This window comes from Eucalyptus grandis, chromosome 8 (assembly GCF_016545825.1).
Source record: "Eucalyptus grandis isolate ANBG69807.140 chromosome 8, ASM1654582v1, whole genome shotgun sequence".
NCBI classification, from domain to species: domain Eukaryota; kingdom Viridiplantae; phylum Streptophyta; class Magnoliopsida; order Myrtales; family Myrtaceae; genus Eucalyptus; species Eucalyptus grandis.
This window is the reverse complement of record NC_052619.1, coordinates 65314924-65334634: the sequence shown is the minus strand read 5'-3', so window position 1 is coordinate 65334634 and position 19711 is coordinate 65314924. Positions and strand designations below refer to the sequence as shown.

Here is a 19711-nt window from a genome sequence, read left to right as displayed (position 1 = left end):
TCGCGAGAGAGAGCTCCTACGTGTATGATTTTCTTTGCTCTCTTATATTCTTTTTCTTTTCTATTGTGTATTGCTAACCCCTTTGAACAACGTCAACTTCAAGAGAACAATGTGTCTACATAGCCAAAGATTATTGCTTTTCTTGAGATATCCCTTAAATTGAAACAACGAAGTTGTGTAATATATTCAAGATAGGAAAATAAAATATCTCTTTCATTCTCAATCCAATAATCAAAATTTTGAGCTAATTTATTGCTCTTGAATTAAAGAAGGCAATCTTTCTGATTTGACTTCCTTCAAAATTTCGACTATTATGGGTTGGCCGAATTTTGTGTTCTCTTGGCCTTAGTCCATCTAATCCGCTTATGCTCAGAGCATTCTTATATGTTAACTCTCTCTCTCTCTCTCTCTCTCTCTCTCTCTCTCTCTCTCTCTCTCTCGTCTTCAACCTTCACCCATGTCGAAAGGATTTGAGTTAGTCTCAACCTCCCTCCCTCTTTTGTAGATTTTTTTTTTTTTTGGGGTTTTATTGTTCTTATCTTGTCTTTTCTTCTCTCCTGATTGAGATCTAGGAGCTCTTTTTTCTCTTGGTCTAATTCTAAATTTGAGAGTTTGAATTCTTTCAATTTAGTCCTAGACTTGGAAACTACCCTCTTCTGATCTAGGTTTGAGAATTTAATAAATATACTTTTGCGGATTCAATACCCTTTCTTATGTGCTTGTACAAGTTCTCTTCCTTCAGTTTCAATGATAATCATATCAATTTTGGTGTCTCGTTGAACCATAGAGACTTACTTATTCACATGTTAGATTTGTGTTTTTAAAATTTATTTTGGTTGTTTTTCTACGACGATGGTATAGAGGATGTCGAATTTAGACACACACTTCCAACTGGGAATATTGTAGGTATTGGGAAATGAATTTCTAGTATATGTTCATCACTGATAAAGATACAAAATTTAGAGGTCAGCCATCAATTAATTTGCAAGATAAATTCATTACTTTGTTTTGATTTGCTTTGTCACGAAGTGTATATAGTTCACATGTATCATTCGAAGCAATAAATACAATTTTCTTTTGACAAAAAAATGTTAACAATATTTTTATTTACAAATCATGGTTGATTCCTAATTATAAGTAATGAACAGAGTCATCCAAATTTAAGTATTAATACAACCGAAATGTTAATGGTTTGAACTTTGAACTCTTTCTTGGCCTTCTCTCAGATATCAGGTTATGTCGTGGGTCTCGTACCGTGGGTCATTTGTCTCTGTCAACGTCTTGTAGTAGGTCAATAATGCGTGGCGTAGTAGGCCAAGAGAGTTTCCAACCAAGCGACGTTCACCATATAAGGAGAGGCAGACAGATGTTTCGTCGGTGAAGTCGAGAGAGAGAGGGAGAGAGAGAGAGAGTACAATAATTCATTCGACAAGATCTTATCAAATCAAGGTGTGATGTGCGTCAAAGGAATCTTACTGTTTGCTTGGCGGAGGTTTCTTAAAGAAAGGCGTGGTGGAGGTTTCTTAAAAAAAATGCGTGGCCATAACCGACACAATCCCCTATAATTCACTGCCGTGCCTCGTTGTGGGCGGAAAGTATCTGACGATGTGGGCCTTTTGCTTCAGAGAGAAGTACGATTTCGACTTCGATTTCAGAGGATCCAGGGCACTTTGATCCTTCCAGTAACAGTATGCGTCGTGGAACTCATTTCCTTCTGTCTTTTATCGCCAGAAAACGGAATCGATAAAATCTCGAACTCATAGACAACCTCCCAAATTGACTTTCATGCATTGTCTCATCACTTACTTTTTAAGTCTACTTAATTATATAAGTTTTCATTGTGATCGACAGCTAAAATAAAAGAAAATTTTCTTTTCATTAAACAGTGCCATTTGTAAGTTATTAAGTACCATTAGCTCATTATTTCTTGTTCAATGAATAGACATAGAAAATCAATCAACTGACACAAAAAGCATAGAATTATGTCCATCTAACAAGCTCATCCAGTTCAACGTACTTGATCTAAATCATTATAATTTTCCTGAGCATAAAAACGAAAACCGAGTAGTTATTAGCTAATTTGAACAAACAAAAATTCAATAGAGAAGAAAGCATGAACCACTCCTATTTTGTCGCTTTCTTATTGTTTTCGTATCGGATGAAGTGTAGCCAACAAATTCCACGCTAGACCTTACATGCACCATCCTATTGTCTCCGTTCTTTTTTTTTTGGTCTGAATCAAGAAGCTGGTTTTGTACTACTGGCTCTCTTTTTCTTCTCTAATTTCTGTATTTTTGTTAGCCGCTTGATAGTTGTTCTTAATTCTACGTCAAAGCATGGGGCCGTGCCAAACTGATAGGCAACTTTTTCCTTTTTTGGCTAGAAAGTAATGGGCGACTTGATAGATGGATGACATGAGATTAGACGATAAATACTAATTTGACATTTTACCTACGCGAGAGTCTTTTCTTGTCGACTAACAAATGTGAACCACCTGAATGATTTAGATTTTTTTTTTTTTTTAATCTGAATCCTAGGTATTTTTTTTTGAGCAAAATCTGAATCCTAGGTTTAGATTGATAAGGTTTTGTTTTCTTTTATAAATAATAAAACATTTAACTTGTTTTTAGTATAAGTAAACGTTTCTTAAAATGTTTGGTCATGGCTAATTAATATAAACATAACTAAACAGTCTCTAGTCAATAGTATTAAAGAATTTGATATGGCGAATTCCCTGTTCAATTAATAGTGCCTTATCTAGTGTACGTGGATTGAGTAATATGCTTGCATCCATAAGGACTAGACAATCCAAATAAGTTCAGATCTCCCATGTTATAGATATGATATAAGTCACAAGTATAATGGCACACACCACCTTGTTGGGGAGGGGGGTGTTTTCAAAGTAGTTGCCATTAAATAAAAAAAAGTTCATAATTTTTTTTAGTGTAGTCCTCTTTTATATCTATAAGTCACTGTGTGTATTATATCATATCCTTTGTTTTGGATATGATATGAGAGAGAGTGAGAGAGAGAGAGAGAGAGAGAGAGAGAGAGAGAGAGAGAGAGAGAGAGAGAGATCAAAGTAATTGACATTAAATAAAAAGAAGCTTATAGTTTATTTATGGTATGGTCTTATCTTATATCTATTTTTGGTCGAATATTTTATTTTATATCTATTTTACGAGTTACTTTATGTGCTATGTGTGAGGTTGCAAAACCATTGAATGTATATCTTACCAGTCTCTTGTGCGAACCTAAAAGGAAATGAGTTATTAAGGCATATAGGAAAATAAGCACATGGATAGGTTGAACTTAGAAATTTAAGATTCTTTAAGAACTTCTTATTACTGTGCTCTAAAAATTATAAAGTCAAGTTTGAGTTGTCTTTTCTAGATTCATGGATAGGTTGAACTTATAAATTTAAGATTCTTTAAGAACTTCTTATTACTATGCTCTAAAATTATAAAATCAAGTTTGAGTTTCTTGTCTAGATTCTTAGGGTCGAATGATAATCATTCTATTTCTTTTTTTTTTTCTTAAGAACAAGTTTGGAACAAAATTCGTTTGGTAAATACATAGAATTAAAAACTCTTCTCAAGAATTGCCCTCGTTGCTCCGCCCACTCGCCCCGAGTAGCTGCCTAGAAATTTTAAGGCCTATAAAACGATTTTCTGTTTCGAGAACATAATTTTGTGTCATTATCAAATATGCATAAATACATAGCCGTGAAAATGCATGCCCAAAGTTGATGCTCCTTCCATAGTGCTTAATTAAACGTTTCATTTTTTTCTTCTCGTGGTTCCCCACCAATCAACCTGTCCTATCGATCTTATGATTGGTTAAAGGATGTTAGTAAAATTCTTTGATATTGATTCTTTTATAGCAAGTTTTGCCCGCTCGTTAGTGGCCAGTAAAGAGGATGTTTATGGACTCCTGAAAGGCCGCTAAGAAATGAAGCTTGTAGTTAGCAAACGCCTTGAAGGGCCAATGTCTACCAACTCAAGGTCTGCATTCAGATGATAAGAAATTTCATAAATTGGAAGACCTGAGAGTGTCCCAAAAAGAATAATCAAATTTTGAAGTACCTACATATGGTTAAGGTTTTCCCTACGATATTAATCATAGTAAGGCCAATTCAGCTATAAATAATCAAACCTCTCTTAATAATTATATTTGCTTGTTCTATGCTTTATTTTGAGATTCTCTCGACTACTATTTTGCTTCTAGTTTTAGTCCCTTCTTTAGGGTACTGTACGCTTTGCGTGCTAAATCGTTTGACATATAATGTATCACTTGTGTTGTCTTGAACGTTTAAGCTATTGAAACGAAAACAGTTATGTTCTCAGCCTTTTTTTTTTTTTTTTTTTTTGGTATTAATGTACTCGACTTTAAGATAATAGTAGAGTCCGAGGTACCTTTTTATATTATACATGCATAAAGATGTGTGAAAAGATAGATATCGAATCTATATAATCAGAGGTGGTGATTTCATCTTTCTAGTTTAATACAGTCAGAATGTTCCCTTATACCTTTATTTAGAACCTTTCATATTATAAACTTCTTTTGAAAGGTTGTGGGCGTGATATATCTCATGACCTCATTGGCCCTAGTTTACTGTATCTAAGATGAAATATTACGTCAATAAAGAAAAGATAACGCGTGTTATGCATCCGTTTTATCATGGATCATTGAGCTGTGAAAAACAGGCCAATCAAGGCTCACATTTTATTAAAATTAAAAAGCAAAGTGATTTCCCTCCATCACTTTTATTTGAAAGTGATTGTAACTTTGTTTCCTTCTGTTTATAAGCAAAAGGGTAGGGAAGGGTGACTAAAGCTAGCATTCCCTTCTCTGTGCTACTATAAGGTCATGCCCTCACCATAGAATGTTCAATTTTAGTAATAACCACTCCATACATGTATTTGGAAGATCTAAAGTTGGTGAGCTTGTCACAGTAACCCCCATCAAGATGCTAGTAGCTAAAATGTCTTTCTATACAAATTATGCCAAAGGTAGACAATGCAACATAAACTGTTTAGAGGTTCACTTATGACATGAATCGACTCGTGACCTATTAAAAGGTAGGTGGGTCATTTACCACTAGGCCAACCATCTTGATGATAACTTGATTTATTTTGTATTGCAACTAGAGGTACACGATATCCTTCTCTCACCCATTAAAGCACTTGTTAAGTGAGCATTACGTAGTTTTCTCATAGAATGCGCATTTTCAATTTTCAAACCGCGTCAATAATTGTTTCTATTATTTTAAATTTTTCAATTAGTGTTCTAAATGCACTCGTTAATTACACTCTTGAAAATCAATAACATCTTTTAACTTCAAACACGTACATGGTAATCAGTGGCCACCCTTCCAACATGGAAGGAGAATGTGAGGGGTTCAAATCCTCACCTTCTCAGGGGGATGGGGGTGAGGACACGTAAGTTTCAGGAGTGGAGGAGTGGGTTTCGACTCACGCCCGCAAAGGCGAGGTAAAAGTCTGAGAGTGAGTGTAGAGTAGGAATAGAGTAGGACTGACAAAAAAAAAAAAAACACGTACATGGTAATCAATTTATGTGGACAAGTCGTGCAAACTCATACCATGCGTGTTTCACGCTCGAATTGGACTCAAGTGACAATCAACGTGGAATATCGAGACGAAGTACCCCAAAACAATCTATAAATAGATGAGCCTCAAACCAATTCAAATGCAAGCCAACTAGAAAGAGAGAGAGAGATGGAAGTCATGCAAGTACTACACATGAATGGAGGAATGGGAGAAACAAGTTATGCTAACAACTCATTGCTTCAGGTACGTCTCTCATTATACTATTGTGGCTTAGAAAATCTTGGATTCATTTGCATTTAAAGATTGATTACACACTCTTTTGTGATTATGTATCACATACGGTTTATTCATTTTATATCATATAAGGGTTCTTTTTGTTTAGCAAGATTTTAAATTTTACCATACCCTTTTAGACAATTTAACTTATCTTTCTAGCATTCAAAATGTTATAAAGCCAACCAAAAAGCTTTAACTGAAAAGTGGAAGGAGATCACATGAATATAAAGAGCATATGAGATCCATTGTTAACTAATATGGGACAATACTTTAATACCTCCACTCATGTGCAAGCCTGATTATGAGCACCACGTGGAATTTGACTAATGGGGGTGGACATACATTGGCTAAAGGAATAACACTAGTTTTGATACCATGTTAAAAAGTTCAACCTCAAAATTTAAACTGATAAGTGGAAGGAGAACACATAAATGTAAATAGTATATAGGAACTATTGTCAAGCACTCTGGGACAATACTTCAACACAAATTATGATCCCAATTCATAAATACACTTTTAATCAACAAGATTTCTCTTAAAGAAGAAAGTGCACTAAAGGTATATTGAAAAACCAGATCTTGCAAGATCATTGCAACCTCAGACAAACTCAATCCTTGATATTGAGTCAATGCTTTCTCCTTTTCTTTATTTAGAGAAAGGTGATATTGATGACGAAGCCCATAATGGAGGCAGCCGTCACAGCTCTCTTCTCGACTGCCACCACCAACTTCCCGGCGAGCGTCGCCATTGCGGACTTGGGCTGTTCCACTGGCCCCAACACTCTTTTCGTTGTGTCTGAGATCATCAGCATCATGATCGATCTCTACAGTGCGAAGAAGCACGAGCTGCCGGAGCTCCAAGTGTTCTTGAACGATCTCCCGGGGAACGACTTCAACACCATCTTCAGCAACTTCTTGCCAAGATTCCAAGAGAAGCTGAGGGAGCAAATTAAGAGCAAGAATGGAGCGTGGGCAACGTTGTCATGCTTCTTCAGTGGCGTTCCTGGTTCGTTCTATGGGAGATTGTTCCCTCGGGAGAGCCTGCATTTGATTCATTCTTCATACAGTCTCATGTGGCTGTCTCAGGTAATTTTTTGACCCATAGTTTCATTTGTTAACTTGATGGAGAACAAACTCGTTCTCTCTCTCACTCCGTTTCTTCTTGTCAGGTCCCACAGGGACTAGAGGGAAACAAAGGCAACATATACATGGCGAGATCGAGCCCACCGAAGGTGCTTACGGCATACTACGAGCAATTCCAGAGGGACTTCTCAACGTTCTTGGAGTGTCGTGGGCAAGAGTTAGTGGTGGGAGGGCGTATGGTTTTGACCCTCCTGGGTCGAAGAAGCGACGATCCTTCGAGCAAAGAGTGTTGCTACATTTGGGAGCTCTTGGCTGCTGCTCTCAATGAGATGGTCTCCGAGGTAACCCAAAAACAATTTAAAGATGTACTTGATTAGTTGCGTACTACGATAAAATCGAGGTTGATTTTTCTTATTGCTCCTAGTGAAAGCTGTAATAACGTACCGTAGAACTTGGTTACTTTTGCTAGTTCTCTATGAATATCTTTCTTATTGATTAAGGTATATTATTTGCGATTCTAAAGTACCCAAAGTTTTTGCTAGATGACCTAAAAAATTTTCTTATGAACCTCTAGCTAGAATTTTCATATAAATTCTTTGGACGAAAGCAGTAATGCAATTTGGAAATCCCGCAAAATTTATGCGCTTTCTCGTATTGGGGAATGTTAGAGTACAAGGGACAAATTTATTAGGTGCTTGGAGGACACAACCATTCCCTCTTCAGTATGGTTTAGACCCAATTTAAGTGAAATCTACAATTACATGAGAGAATCACGTATAAGAGCACTATGCAATAGACACATACCCAATTACATAAATAATTAACCATGACTATTTTTTTTTTCTTTTGTTCACAAAGTAAGTACGAATATTATGATGATATCATACTAACAACTTATGATTTTACAATTGCTTCTAATATTTGCTGGCAAAATCTAAAATTTTGCATCTGGCCTAATGCAGGGACTCATAGAAGAAGATAAATTGGACTCCTTCAACATCCCTCAGTATACACCCTCACCAAAAAGAAGTACGAGGAGGTCCAAAAGCAAGAGTCATTCTCAATCGATTGCTTGGAGGTGTCCGAAGTGAATTGGAGTGTCCTTAACACGAATTTCGATCCTAATGTTGTGTTGGAGGATGGGGGATATGATATGGCCAGGTGCATGAGAGCCGTGGCTGAGCCCCTGCTCGTTGATCACTTCGGTGAAGAGATCATAGATGAGGTCTTCAAGAGATACAAGGCTCAACTCGCTAATGGCATGTCCAAAGGAAAAGACTGCATTCGTCAACATCGTCATTTCAGTAAAGAAAATCGCCTAGCTAAAATGCAAAAATTCCAGAATGAGCACATCACATTTATATGCACGTTCATGGTGAAGTTGATATATGTATGTCGCTAGTGTGTTTCCTATGGTTTGAAGGTGTGGCAGTTTCACTTGTATTACTTCTTATGTCTTATATCTCGTGTTAAGAAAATGCAAGAAACTTGCTGCAAGTTGAAGGGCTTGACATTTGGGATTTTGGTTTAAGGATTTTTCTTTTGTATATCCACCAATGCATTGGTTTAATTGATCGAATTGGTGCTTTGATTCTATTTGTGTCAGGAAAACGAAACAAAAAAGCAAAAATTAATTAAACAAAAACGAAATTAGAAACTCAACAACAAGAGTTTCCCAATATTATCAATCAAACATTTTGAAAGGTTTACTCAACACATGGAGGTTATAACATTAAATGATTTTGACAAAGAAAACTAAACATACCGTGTTTTATGGGGAAAATTGTGCAAAACATCCTAATTCTATAATACTTTTGGTAATTCAATCCTTAATCTTTCAATTTTATCAATTGAATCATAAACCTTTTAAGTTTTGTCAATTGAATTAATTTGACTAATTTTTGTTGAAAATCATTGACGTAAACGTCAACCATCTTGAGTGGCATAGCCGATCTTGACATAAATAATGTTTTATATTATTTTCATTCTCTTTTCCTTCTTTACTTTTACTTTTCTATTTTTTTTTTTCATTTTCTCTTCTTTTCCTTTTTTTCAGCCTCAAGCGAGCGGCTAGTGAGGGCAAACACTCGCTTGATTCGGCACATGGGTTAGGACTCACCTGGGCTAGCAAGGGCAGCCCTCCACCAAATTGGACAAGGGGTTTATCCCCTGGTAAGGGCAACCCTTGTCGGCCCCTAGCAAGGCATCCCTTGCCTAAGGCTGGCGACCTCTACTAGCCATCAACGAGGCCTAGCAATAGTTGCGGAGAGAAAAAGGGAAAAAAAAAAAAAACAAAAACAAAAAAAAAACAAAGAAAAACAAAGAAAAGAAGAGAAAATGAGAAGAAAAGAAAAAAAGGAAAAAAAAAAAAAGAGAAAAATTAATAAAAATTGAAAAAATATTAAAATATTATTAAAACTTGTCTATGTCAATATGTCACATAAAACGGCTAATGTTTATGTTAGCAATATTTCACCAAAATTGATTGGATGAATTTAATTGGCAAAACATGAAAATATTTAGATTTCAATTGGCACAATTAAAGTGTTTAGCATTGTATTAAAAAGTATAACATGTTTATTACTTTATGGACCATTCTCCTGTGTTTTGTAGTTGGCTGAGGTCTTTTATAATTTCTTTAACAAACATTCCCTTATCATAACTTGTCTTATCATAACTTGTCCTAAAGACACATACTTTATTATATGTAATTTCTGCAAGAAAATATCGCCACGTGCATATAAAATTTAAGAGAAGAGTGATTTTTATAGTAAATAAGTTGATTTTTGTCATAGATGAGGGCAAAAACGTTATGAAACATACAAAAGAAAAAAAAAAAAAAACTTGTCACCTAAAGCGATTATAACAACTCAATATTTGGTTTAAGCCATAACTATTTAATGCCACTATAGAGATTTAAATTGGAGAGTCTGTTACTGCACCGTTACCAAATTGCTAACTGGTAGGAAAATTTCTCCATGAGAACTATGCTATAGTTAACAACGCAACTGAAGTCGTTTATAGATCCGGTCATAACGTGAACGAACTAGTGATCTTACGGAAGATAATGACCCATTTACCACTAGGGCAACCACCGTGGATGTAACTTCCAGTGCAATCATAGATACGATATTCTTCTTTCACCCTCGAGAACACTGGGTATAGTTTTCTCATAATATGCATGTCGTCAACTTTCAAAGTGCATCAATAATTGTTTCTTCTATTATGTTTTTTTTTATTCATTTAAATTCTCGCCTAGTGTTCTAAGATCACCGATTAATGATACTCTTGAAAATAAAATATCCTCTTTTAATTTCAACCATATATGGCAACATGGCATGTATCTAGACTCCAACATGAATTTCATATACATGTTGCAATTTCCACAATAGAGGAGGAGACGAATCTAAACCTAACGTTAGTAGGACTCCTTTCTTGCACGACGGGAAGCAATCAAACTTCACCACAAGCTTCGAGTTAAGACAAATTTCTCTGCATATTTTCTTTGCATTTACATTTTCTTTCCATTTCCTTGAATTGGAATGAATCCGTACTCATGAGGCAGTGGGGTAGATCTCACCGAGTGGACATTTTCGGGCAAACTCATGACCATGCGTGCTTCACACGTGAACTAAAGCAACTTGGAATTATTGGGAACATGGAGACAAAGAACCCCAAAAATGTACCCAATCGCGGGCAGCACAGTCGCTGTGCGTTCTCCCTTCCATCGCAGAGGTCGGGGTTGAAGCCTCTCGTTGCTAAAGTATTTAAGTGGGGAATCCTGGTGTTGTGGTCATAGGTTAGCCTCTCCCGAATATTGACGCTTGGTCGGGGTGCACCGCGTACTCTATAGGCCGTGGGCTGCTTGGCGTAAGTCCGGCGGGCCCAACGGATCATTGGTTACCAAAAATAAAAAGTACCCCAAAAATATCCATGAATAGAAGAGCCTCAAACCCATTCAAATGCAAGCCAACGAGAGAGAGAGAGATGGAATTCGTGAAAGTAATGCACATAATTGAGGAATGGGAGAAACAAGTCATGCTGACGTTGGTAGGACTCCTTTTTTTGCGTGACTGGGAAGCAATCGAACTTCACCACGAACTTCAAGTTAGACAAATTTCTCTGCATATTTTATTTTCATTTGCATTTCCTTTTCCTGCATTGGAATGAATCCGTACTCACAATGCATGGCCCACCAAATGGACATTTTCGGGCAAACTCATGTCTACGTGTTTCACTCTCGAACCGAGAGTACCCCAAAAATATCCATGAATAGAAGAGCCTCAAACCCATTCAAATGCAAGCCAACAAGAGAGAGAGAGAGTGATGGAATTCGCGAAAGTAATGCACATAATTGGAGGAATGAGAGAAACAAGTCATGCTGACGTTGGTAGGACTCCTTTTTTTGCGTGACTGGGAAGCAATCGAACTTCACCACGAACTTCAAGTTAGACAAATTTCTCTGCATATTTTATTTTCATTTGCTTTTTCTTTTCCTGCATTGGAATGAATCCGTACTCACAATGCATGGCCCACCAAATGGACATTTTCGGGCAAACTCATGTCTACGTGTTTCACTCTCGAACCGAGAGTCCTACCAAGTCATGCTGACATTGGTAGGACTCCTTTTTTTGCGTAACTGGGAAGCAATCGAACTTCACCACGAACTTTAAGTTAGACAAAATTTCTCTGCATATTTTATTTTCATTTGCATTTTCTTTTCCTACATTGGAATGAATTCGTACTCACAATGCATGGCCCACCAAATGGACATTTTCGGGCAAAATCCATGCCTACGTGTTTCACTCTCGAACCGAGAGTCCACAAGCGCAGCGTGATAAAATTTCTATTTTTCGATTTCTTTGTTCTATTTAGAACGATTTGGAGCAATAAAGTTTGATAACGTGATTTGATTTATTTTCAAACATATTTCATTCTAGAAATAGAGAAATTGAAGAAATCAAAATCGAAATCAAAGTATAAAAGAACCTTACGCTTTTTTTGCTGACTTAATTCACTCATAACCACAACTTTACAAATTATTGCTAATTTTCTTTTTCTTATTTGCTCGTGTTTTTTTATTTTTTTTTTTTTATAACTTACTCTTTAGGATGAAAGGCGATTGAATGGGTCAATTTTCAAAAACGACCAAAGTTCTTAAATGCTTATTTGAAAATAATGGGGCTCTTTCCTCCTAGAAAAGCACGCGCATGGCCAATTGAAGAAAAGTTATTACGTAATAGATGAATAAAAAACGTGCCTAGAAATTTAACATTTTTTTTTACGGATTCAAAATTCTTGCAAAATCAAAATAATTAGATTGTTACACAATCTTGAATTTTAATTTGAAGGCAAGAGATTCAAGAGAATCTCTCTTTGCTATGCAAGGGCCATTAAAAGCTCATTGAGCAACAATAAATAAATTAGGGATGAGCAACTGAACTGATTCAATTCGAGAATCAAAATAAACCGACCTTCCCCCGATTGGTTCCTAACCATAAACGTTACTTTAAGGTAGAATTCTCATATATTCATTTACACCATTAATTTTATTTTGTTGATAATCTTGTATAATACTAGTTTTGATAAAATGACAAAGGCTGTATAGGCGCCATTGATGGCACCCTATATTCATGCTTCCGCATCTTGTCCGAATCCACGCAGGATGAGCTTGCAAACGATACATTGACCGAGGAGGAAACCAAATAAATACGCTTAGAAAAACAATTACTAATAAAATGACAAGGGATAATAATATGCCGGAAATTCCATAAAATTGTATTTTCAACTTTTTAATGTATTAGTATTATTTCTACTATTATTTTGTATTTGAGGATTTCCTATGTTGTTTTAGTATTATTTCTACTATTATTTTGTATTTGAAGATTTCCTATGTTGCTTTAGTATTATTTCGACTATTATTTTATATTTGAGAATTTCTTATGTTGTTATCTAATCAATTTCTATTCCTAGAAATAGAAATTTTGTATCGTTATCAAACGGATTTCTGTTTCAGAAATAGAAATTTTGAGTCATTATTAAACGAGTTTCTTTACTCGGAAACTTGTTGAGAATAGAAATTAAGAAATTGATTTTGGCCATAAATCAATTTACTTGTTTTAAAAATTTTGTCATGCGCGGCCTTAGAATTATTGGGAAACATTGAGACAAAGTACCCCCAAAATGCCTATAAACAGATGAGCCTCAAACCAACTCAAATGCAAGCGACCAGGGAGGAGAAAACTTTCAATAATATTTTAATTTTTAAAATTATTTATTTATTATCTTTTCCTTTTTCCTTTCCCTTTTTTCCTTTTCCTTCATTCCCGTTCTAGGTCGCCGAACCTCGGTTGACCTCGCTAGCCCCTCACCTCTAGCTGGTCATTGAGATCAGAACTGGCTAGAGGAAGGAGGAGGAGAAAGGAAACGAAAGGAAAAGAAATAATTTGAAAAAATATATAAATATTATTAAAAATTATTTATGTCAGCGTGTCCAAGTATCGCGTTAGATAACTGGCATCTATATTAGCAATATTTGGTCAAATTAATTGAAAGAATTGAATGGGCACCAATAAAATATTTAGGATTGATTTGGTATTCATAAAATGTTTATGACTAAAGTGGTATAAATGTAAAAAAATTAGAACTTTCTAATCCTTTTATATAAACGTAAACCAAATGGCCTCTGATCTCTAGTAGTAATTAACTTGATGCGTTACGTGTATACTCCTGTTCAAATCACCAGTATCTGGGAAACCGAGAATTCGTCTCGAGGACCTCCTTTGATTTCACAGGTTATACATTATGAGAATGCATGGATACACAATTTAGGCCCCACAAAATGCAAGCTATCCTTCTTCTTCTTCTTTTTCGGGGTGTGACTATGGATCTATTTGTAACTTTTTCAAATAGAAACATCTTAGGTATACGACCTTTTGCAATTTATTCACGTCAACTTTGGTTCTGTTATATATTTTATTTTGTAAGCTTTTTACGGCACGAAAGCATCCGGTGTGCCTGCTTCGCGCGCTTCCGTGTGACAACCTCTTGTCGCTCACTATCCATTTATTCCCACGTTCTATTTGATTTTTCCAGATTTGAAACGTAATTTCAGTCCTTGCAATTGCCTCACTAGTCTATTTACAGTAATTCATATGTTGTTAAATCAAATGATGATATTTATATCCTCATCAACGCATTAGCTTTTAGAAAGATTAGCCTACGTCGTCATACCGAATGCCATGGAAGTTAAGTGCTAAAGACGACTCTTTTGAATAACCCAGAAATTGACGCAGTTGATTGGGGCGTTAATAGATTTCCAAATTAGGATTTGGAAGTCACTCATTCAAATTTCACTAAATGCATTCAAACTGCAATCAGGGCCATTAATAGAGACCGAAGGCCCAAAATTAATTGACTTATAGGGCATGAATAACATATTTCATGCGCCTCTAAAAGAGTTGAATCTCTATGCCATGTTCTTGAGTTATCTATATATATTGAATTGATCATCAAATATGACCACTAACAAAGATTTTAAGTTCAGACAATATTTAGTCCATCAGCTGGGGAGCTTTTATTAATGTACTCTAGTGTCACTAGACATGGATTTCATGAACATAGAATAAGCTGGTTATTATAATTGAATCTCTATTTGTGTTATGAGATTGTGCTATCCATGTGTTGTGAATTTCCTCAAAGTGAACCACCAAAGGAAAATTAATGAATTATTAAATGGGTACAAATGAATACTTATTAAAGAGATAGTGCTGATGCCTACTGCGGACTTTTCAAACTCATATCAATCACAACTTGGGGTTTTTAATTAAATCATTTTTAAGCATGAAATTCAATTTATTAATTAGAGCCACTACTAATCGTTTATGGGTTAATTAGACACCTAAGGATAATTGAAGAGTACATTTTTCTTCAGTGAACCAAAGATTCATGAACTTGCTTCGAGAGTGATCTTCTTCGCTCTTAAGCTAGTTTAGACTTGACTAAAATGGAATTAATACTTAAATGATAAGAAACAACATATGTTATCAGTATGCAATAGTTACATAGACAAGTAACTAGGAATTTTGTTAAGATATTATAGTAACAACTAATTTTTTTGCAATTGTTACTTCTTTTGGTTGGAAAATCTAAAATTCTACATCTGCACTATTTCGGGGACCCTTGGAAGAACAGAATCTGGACTCCTTCAACATCCCTCAGTACACACCCTCACCAAAAGAAGTACGACGGAGGTTCAAAAGCAAGGGTCATTCTCAATTGATTGTTTGGAAGTGTTCAAAGTGAATTGGAGTATACTTGACACCGATTCTGACTTTGATATTGTCTCGAAGGGTGGGGAATACAATTTGGCCTGGTGCATGAGAGCCATGGCCGAGCCCTTGCTCGTTGATCACCTTGGTGAAGAGATCATTGATGAGGTCTTTAAGAGGTACAAGGCTTTACTTGCCAATAGCATGTCCAAGGAAAATAATGCATTCGTCAATGTCAATGTTTCGCTAAAGAAAAAGTCACTTGGATGAATTGCAATGAAATTATGAATAATTACTTCACAGATATATGTACTTTATAGTGAAGTTCAAATATGAATGTCACAAGTGCGTTCATTATTGTTTGAAGAAGGCGTGCATGTCTTACTTGTATTACTTATGCCTTATCTTAAGTAAAGAACAAGAGACTTGCAAGTTGAAGGGCTTGACACTCGGGATTTAGTTTTAAGGGGTTTTCTTGCATATATCCATCATAATGCATTCGTTGATTGAGTGTATTAAAATATCAACATCACTTGACAATGTGATTTGTATGCTCCTTTAATATATGTGATCTCCTTCTATTTATCAGCTTAAGTTTTTCGAACTTTATAATTTGATATCAAAGCTAAGTTTAGCCTCCTTTGTGTGTGTGTCTACCTTGTTATTCAAATTTCACGTGTCACTCCTAATTCAGTTTACAAATGAGAAAGGTTGTTGAAAATGTCGCACATCACTTGACAATGGGTTTATATGCTCTTTATATAGATACTAAGGTGCATTGGATGCATACCTCTCATCTCGTGTCATTTTCTTTTTCAATAACCATAAATAACCCTCCCTTGATGTTGACCCTCAACATTGTTCATCTCGTCTAGTGGTGGCGTCAGTGGCCATGTTAGCCTACTCTATTGTCACGTAGCTTGTACAATAACCATGTCGGCTTCTTGTCGCAATGGGAACCTCCTACGCAACTACAGGCTCATGTAGCTTGCATAACAAGTACTGCAAGCCTCTTGCCGGGAGATAGCCTCCCATTGAGATGGAAACCTCCTGCAATTATGAAAACTTCCATTGACCTAATAACCTTTTGTTGTGTAGTCTCCACAACAGCCATGACAGCACACAATAGCCACGGGTGTCAACGCATAAATTTTGCCTATTTAGTTAGTGCTTAACCACATAGAAAATTAGGGATTAATTTCTAACATGTAAAAAACTAATTTTAATGAAAATGCATCACGTATAGACATCAGAAAAATTTGCATTGCTAGTACTAATTATAAATTTTTGTACAAAAATTAAAATTAAAATTAATTTTATTATTATTCATATTTTTTTATAAAAAAAAAGAAGCGTGCGGTCGGGCTAGGGCTGGGCCGGCCCGGCCCCTTTTATTTCTCTTCCCCCAGGCCGCTGGCACGGGCCGGCCCATTCATTCTCTTATCTTCTCCCTCTCTCCTGTCTTGGACGCAGGCTCGACAAGAAGAGGAGGGACGACGCCAGGATAGAGAACGGTGCTAAAGAGGGAGGACGAGGAGAATGTCGTGGTGTGGGGCAGGCTGGCGGCGGCTGGTCGCTTGAGAGAGAGAGAGAGGCCGAGGCGTTTTAAAATGTTGGTTAGAAGAGAGTCCGAGAGGGGATTCAGAGAGCAAGATCCGAGAGAGAGGAAAGTTGGCTCGATTCTAGGGGCGTTTTTGGGCGAGAACCAGAGAAAAGAGAGAGCTCGAGAGAGGGAGGGCTTGGTTCAGAGAGTGAGACGAGAGAGTGAACAGGTTAGTTCACTCGCACAAGGAAGGAGAGCGGGCCTCACTGTCGCCGGAAGACATAAAGTTAGTCGCCGTCCGCTGCGACGCCATGCTCGAACCAGGTGATTTCTCTCTGCACTTGCGCGTGCTCTGTTTTCGGCCCATGTCGCCCCTGCATTGGTCTCTAAGGTTCATGTACGCCGTGCGTCGCGGTCCCCGATGTAGGTTCGAGTCTCGCCGTGGGTTAGGAACCGCTCATCCCAGTAGTGCGCTCCAGATGTTTGTATAAAGGCCTAAGTGAAGCCTACATGACTGTCCTTGAACTTCTGTCCATTCTGGGCATTCATCTTTGCTAGACGTGCTTTGTAGCTATTTTACATGTCTTCGTTTCATCCATTTTCGCGTTGACTTTGTCGTGATTTGAGCTTATGGCCGTATGTCATGACTTGAGCTTATTTTCGTACAAATTATGCCCCGTTCTTTTCGCACATACTGCCGTATGGCTGTATGTCCTGATTGGAGTGTTGGCACGGCAGTGGCGTAAGCGCCGGAGACAAAAGGTGGTCATGCTTCGGATGGTGTTGGTTTGGGGAAGAAGGGTGAGGGAGGAAAGATGGCTTTGGGAAAGGAGGGTTCGTGGAGAAGAAGAGAAGAAATAGTAATGAGAAATGAAAAATAAAAAAGATGAAAATAAAGAAAAAAATCAAAAGAATAGAAAATGTGGGCTAGGTTCATTTAAGGGTTGGGCTGATTGTTTCGACCGGACATGGTTGGGCTAGGAACAGAAAATAGAAATGGGCTAGAGGCTGCGAGTGGGCTAAAAACTTCTTGGGCCAATTAAATTAATTCGGAATGGACCTTAAGGGAAAAATTATTCAAAAAATCGTAAACCTATAGTACTTTTTATTACTTTAATCATAAGCCTTTTAATTTTATCAATTCTGTCATAATTTTTTTTTACTTATCATTAGTCGATCAACGATCAATTTTGATCGAAATTGTTGATGTGAATGACTAATGATGACGTGGCACTTTTTAAATAATACTTTGATTTTTAATGTTTTTGCTTTTTTAAAAACTTTTTTTGGTTTTTTGTTTTTGTGAGTTTTGGATCTAGGGTCAACAAGGGTTCAACCCTCACTGACCATAGGTAAGGGCTACTCGCCTAGTCAAAGTCGGCTAGGGTTGCCATTGGTTGGCAACCCTTGTTGGCCCTAGATCCAAAAACTCAAAATCAAAGAAAAAAAGTGAAAAAAAAAATCAAAATTGTAGCTAATCATATCAATAATTTCTAATCAAAATTGACCAAATATACTCAATTAAAAAGAAGTGAAAATGTTTAAGACTTAATTGACAAAATTGAAAGATTTATGATAAAATTGACAAAAATACAATAGGTTTATGAACTTTTAAATAATTTTCGGATCTTAAGTTTGGTCTAGATTTTGGTCCAACGGAATGATAAGATTCGGGTAGCTTCATCGAGCGAGTCTCTTGACCTAGTTAGAATTTTCCTTCGTAATAAATTCATAAAAAATAAAAAATAGAAAAATTAATGATGATGATGATGATGATAAATAATTTGTTAAAAAAATCAAGTAATAAATAAAAATATAATATAATATAAAATCAAAAAATCTAGAAAATCATGAAAAATTAAAAAATTAAAAAAAATAGAATTCCTTGGAAAAAGCTTAAAAATATTTTTGTTTGGGCAATTTTCTCTTAAATTGTGGAAACATCATCAATAAAAATCATACTCCAAAGTTGAACTAGTTCTTAGAGCTTTATCATAGGGTTTCATTTGTTTTCAGAAACAAACATTCTTGATTGCGTACTTTCAATATGACAACCGTGGCCTCCCTTTAGCATAATTGGAAACGGCATGCCCTTATTTAGTGACATTAGATTCTTCCTCTCCCACGCAACTTATTTAACATTTCCTTGGTTATTGATTGTTATTTTAATGATTACGTACTCGCATGATCACCTTATATGATAATTGATAGGTTTAAAAGATAAAACTCTTCTTGAAATGACTTATGTATCGAAATGGCACAAATTGATTAATTAGTGTAATAAAGTCCAAAATCTTAGATTCTTTATTTGTGTAGGAAGTGGAGTATACTTCCACACCTCACTTGATTTATAACTAACTCTAATAGGTTAGTAGCGACTCATTATTAGAAAATTCTTATAACGTTAATTTAAATATCCCAACATCGCGCAAGGTATAGGCTTGGGAGAGCCCACACCTAATCGAGGGTCGTAGGTTCACTTTTTAGGGAATATCCCTAAATCTATTTATCTCTCTATCAAGGGGTAGGTTGTGATAGTAAGGATGTGTTTGGTAATATTTATATTCCAAGGAATATATATATATATTTTTTTCTTTTAGAAATAATTTTTTCTATTCGTATTCCTTTGAATAGTTTTTGAGTAGAAAAACATGTTTGGTAACTATATAAAATTTATATTCTTGAAATTAAAAAAAAAACATAAATGGATTTGGTACGACCCACAATTTTTTTTTACATAGAATTTCTTTTAATTTTTAATAATTTTTTTAGATTTTTCTTCTTTTTTTTTTCCCTCTCTTCTTCTTCCTCCTCTATCCGTGGCGGCGGTAGCAATAGGCAGCAACCAGTTAGAAGAGGAAGAAGAAGAAAAAAAAAAAAGAGAAGAGAAAATGACTTATTCAAGAAATTGTTTTCAGGAACAAAATGCAACATTGTTTCTTTTTTACTTTTTATTAATGTTCTAAATCT

At 35.9% G+C, this 19711-nt stretch overlaps 1 protein-coding gene across 1 annotated transcript; it reads left to right on the top strand.

The window, feature by feature from the left end:
• The first annotated feature begins 5738 nt into the window (after window positions 1–5738).
• LOC120287443 (salicylate carboxymethyltransferase-like) lies at window positions 5739–15468 on the top strand. The gene is given in 6 exon segments (XM_039300245.1): window positions 5739–5813; window positions 6500–6931; window positions 7015–7269; window positions 7891–7948; window positions 7951–8318; window positions 15280–15468. Coding segments are annotated over 6 exon segments (1377 nt in total).
• The last annotated feature ends 4243 nt before the right edge of the window (window positions 15469–19711 follow it).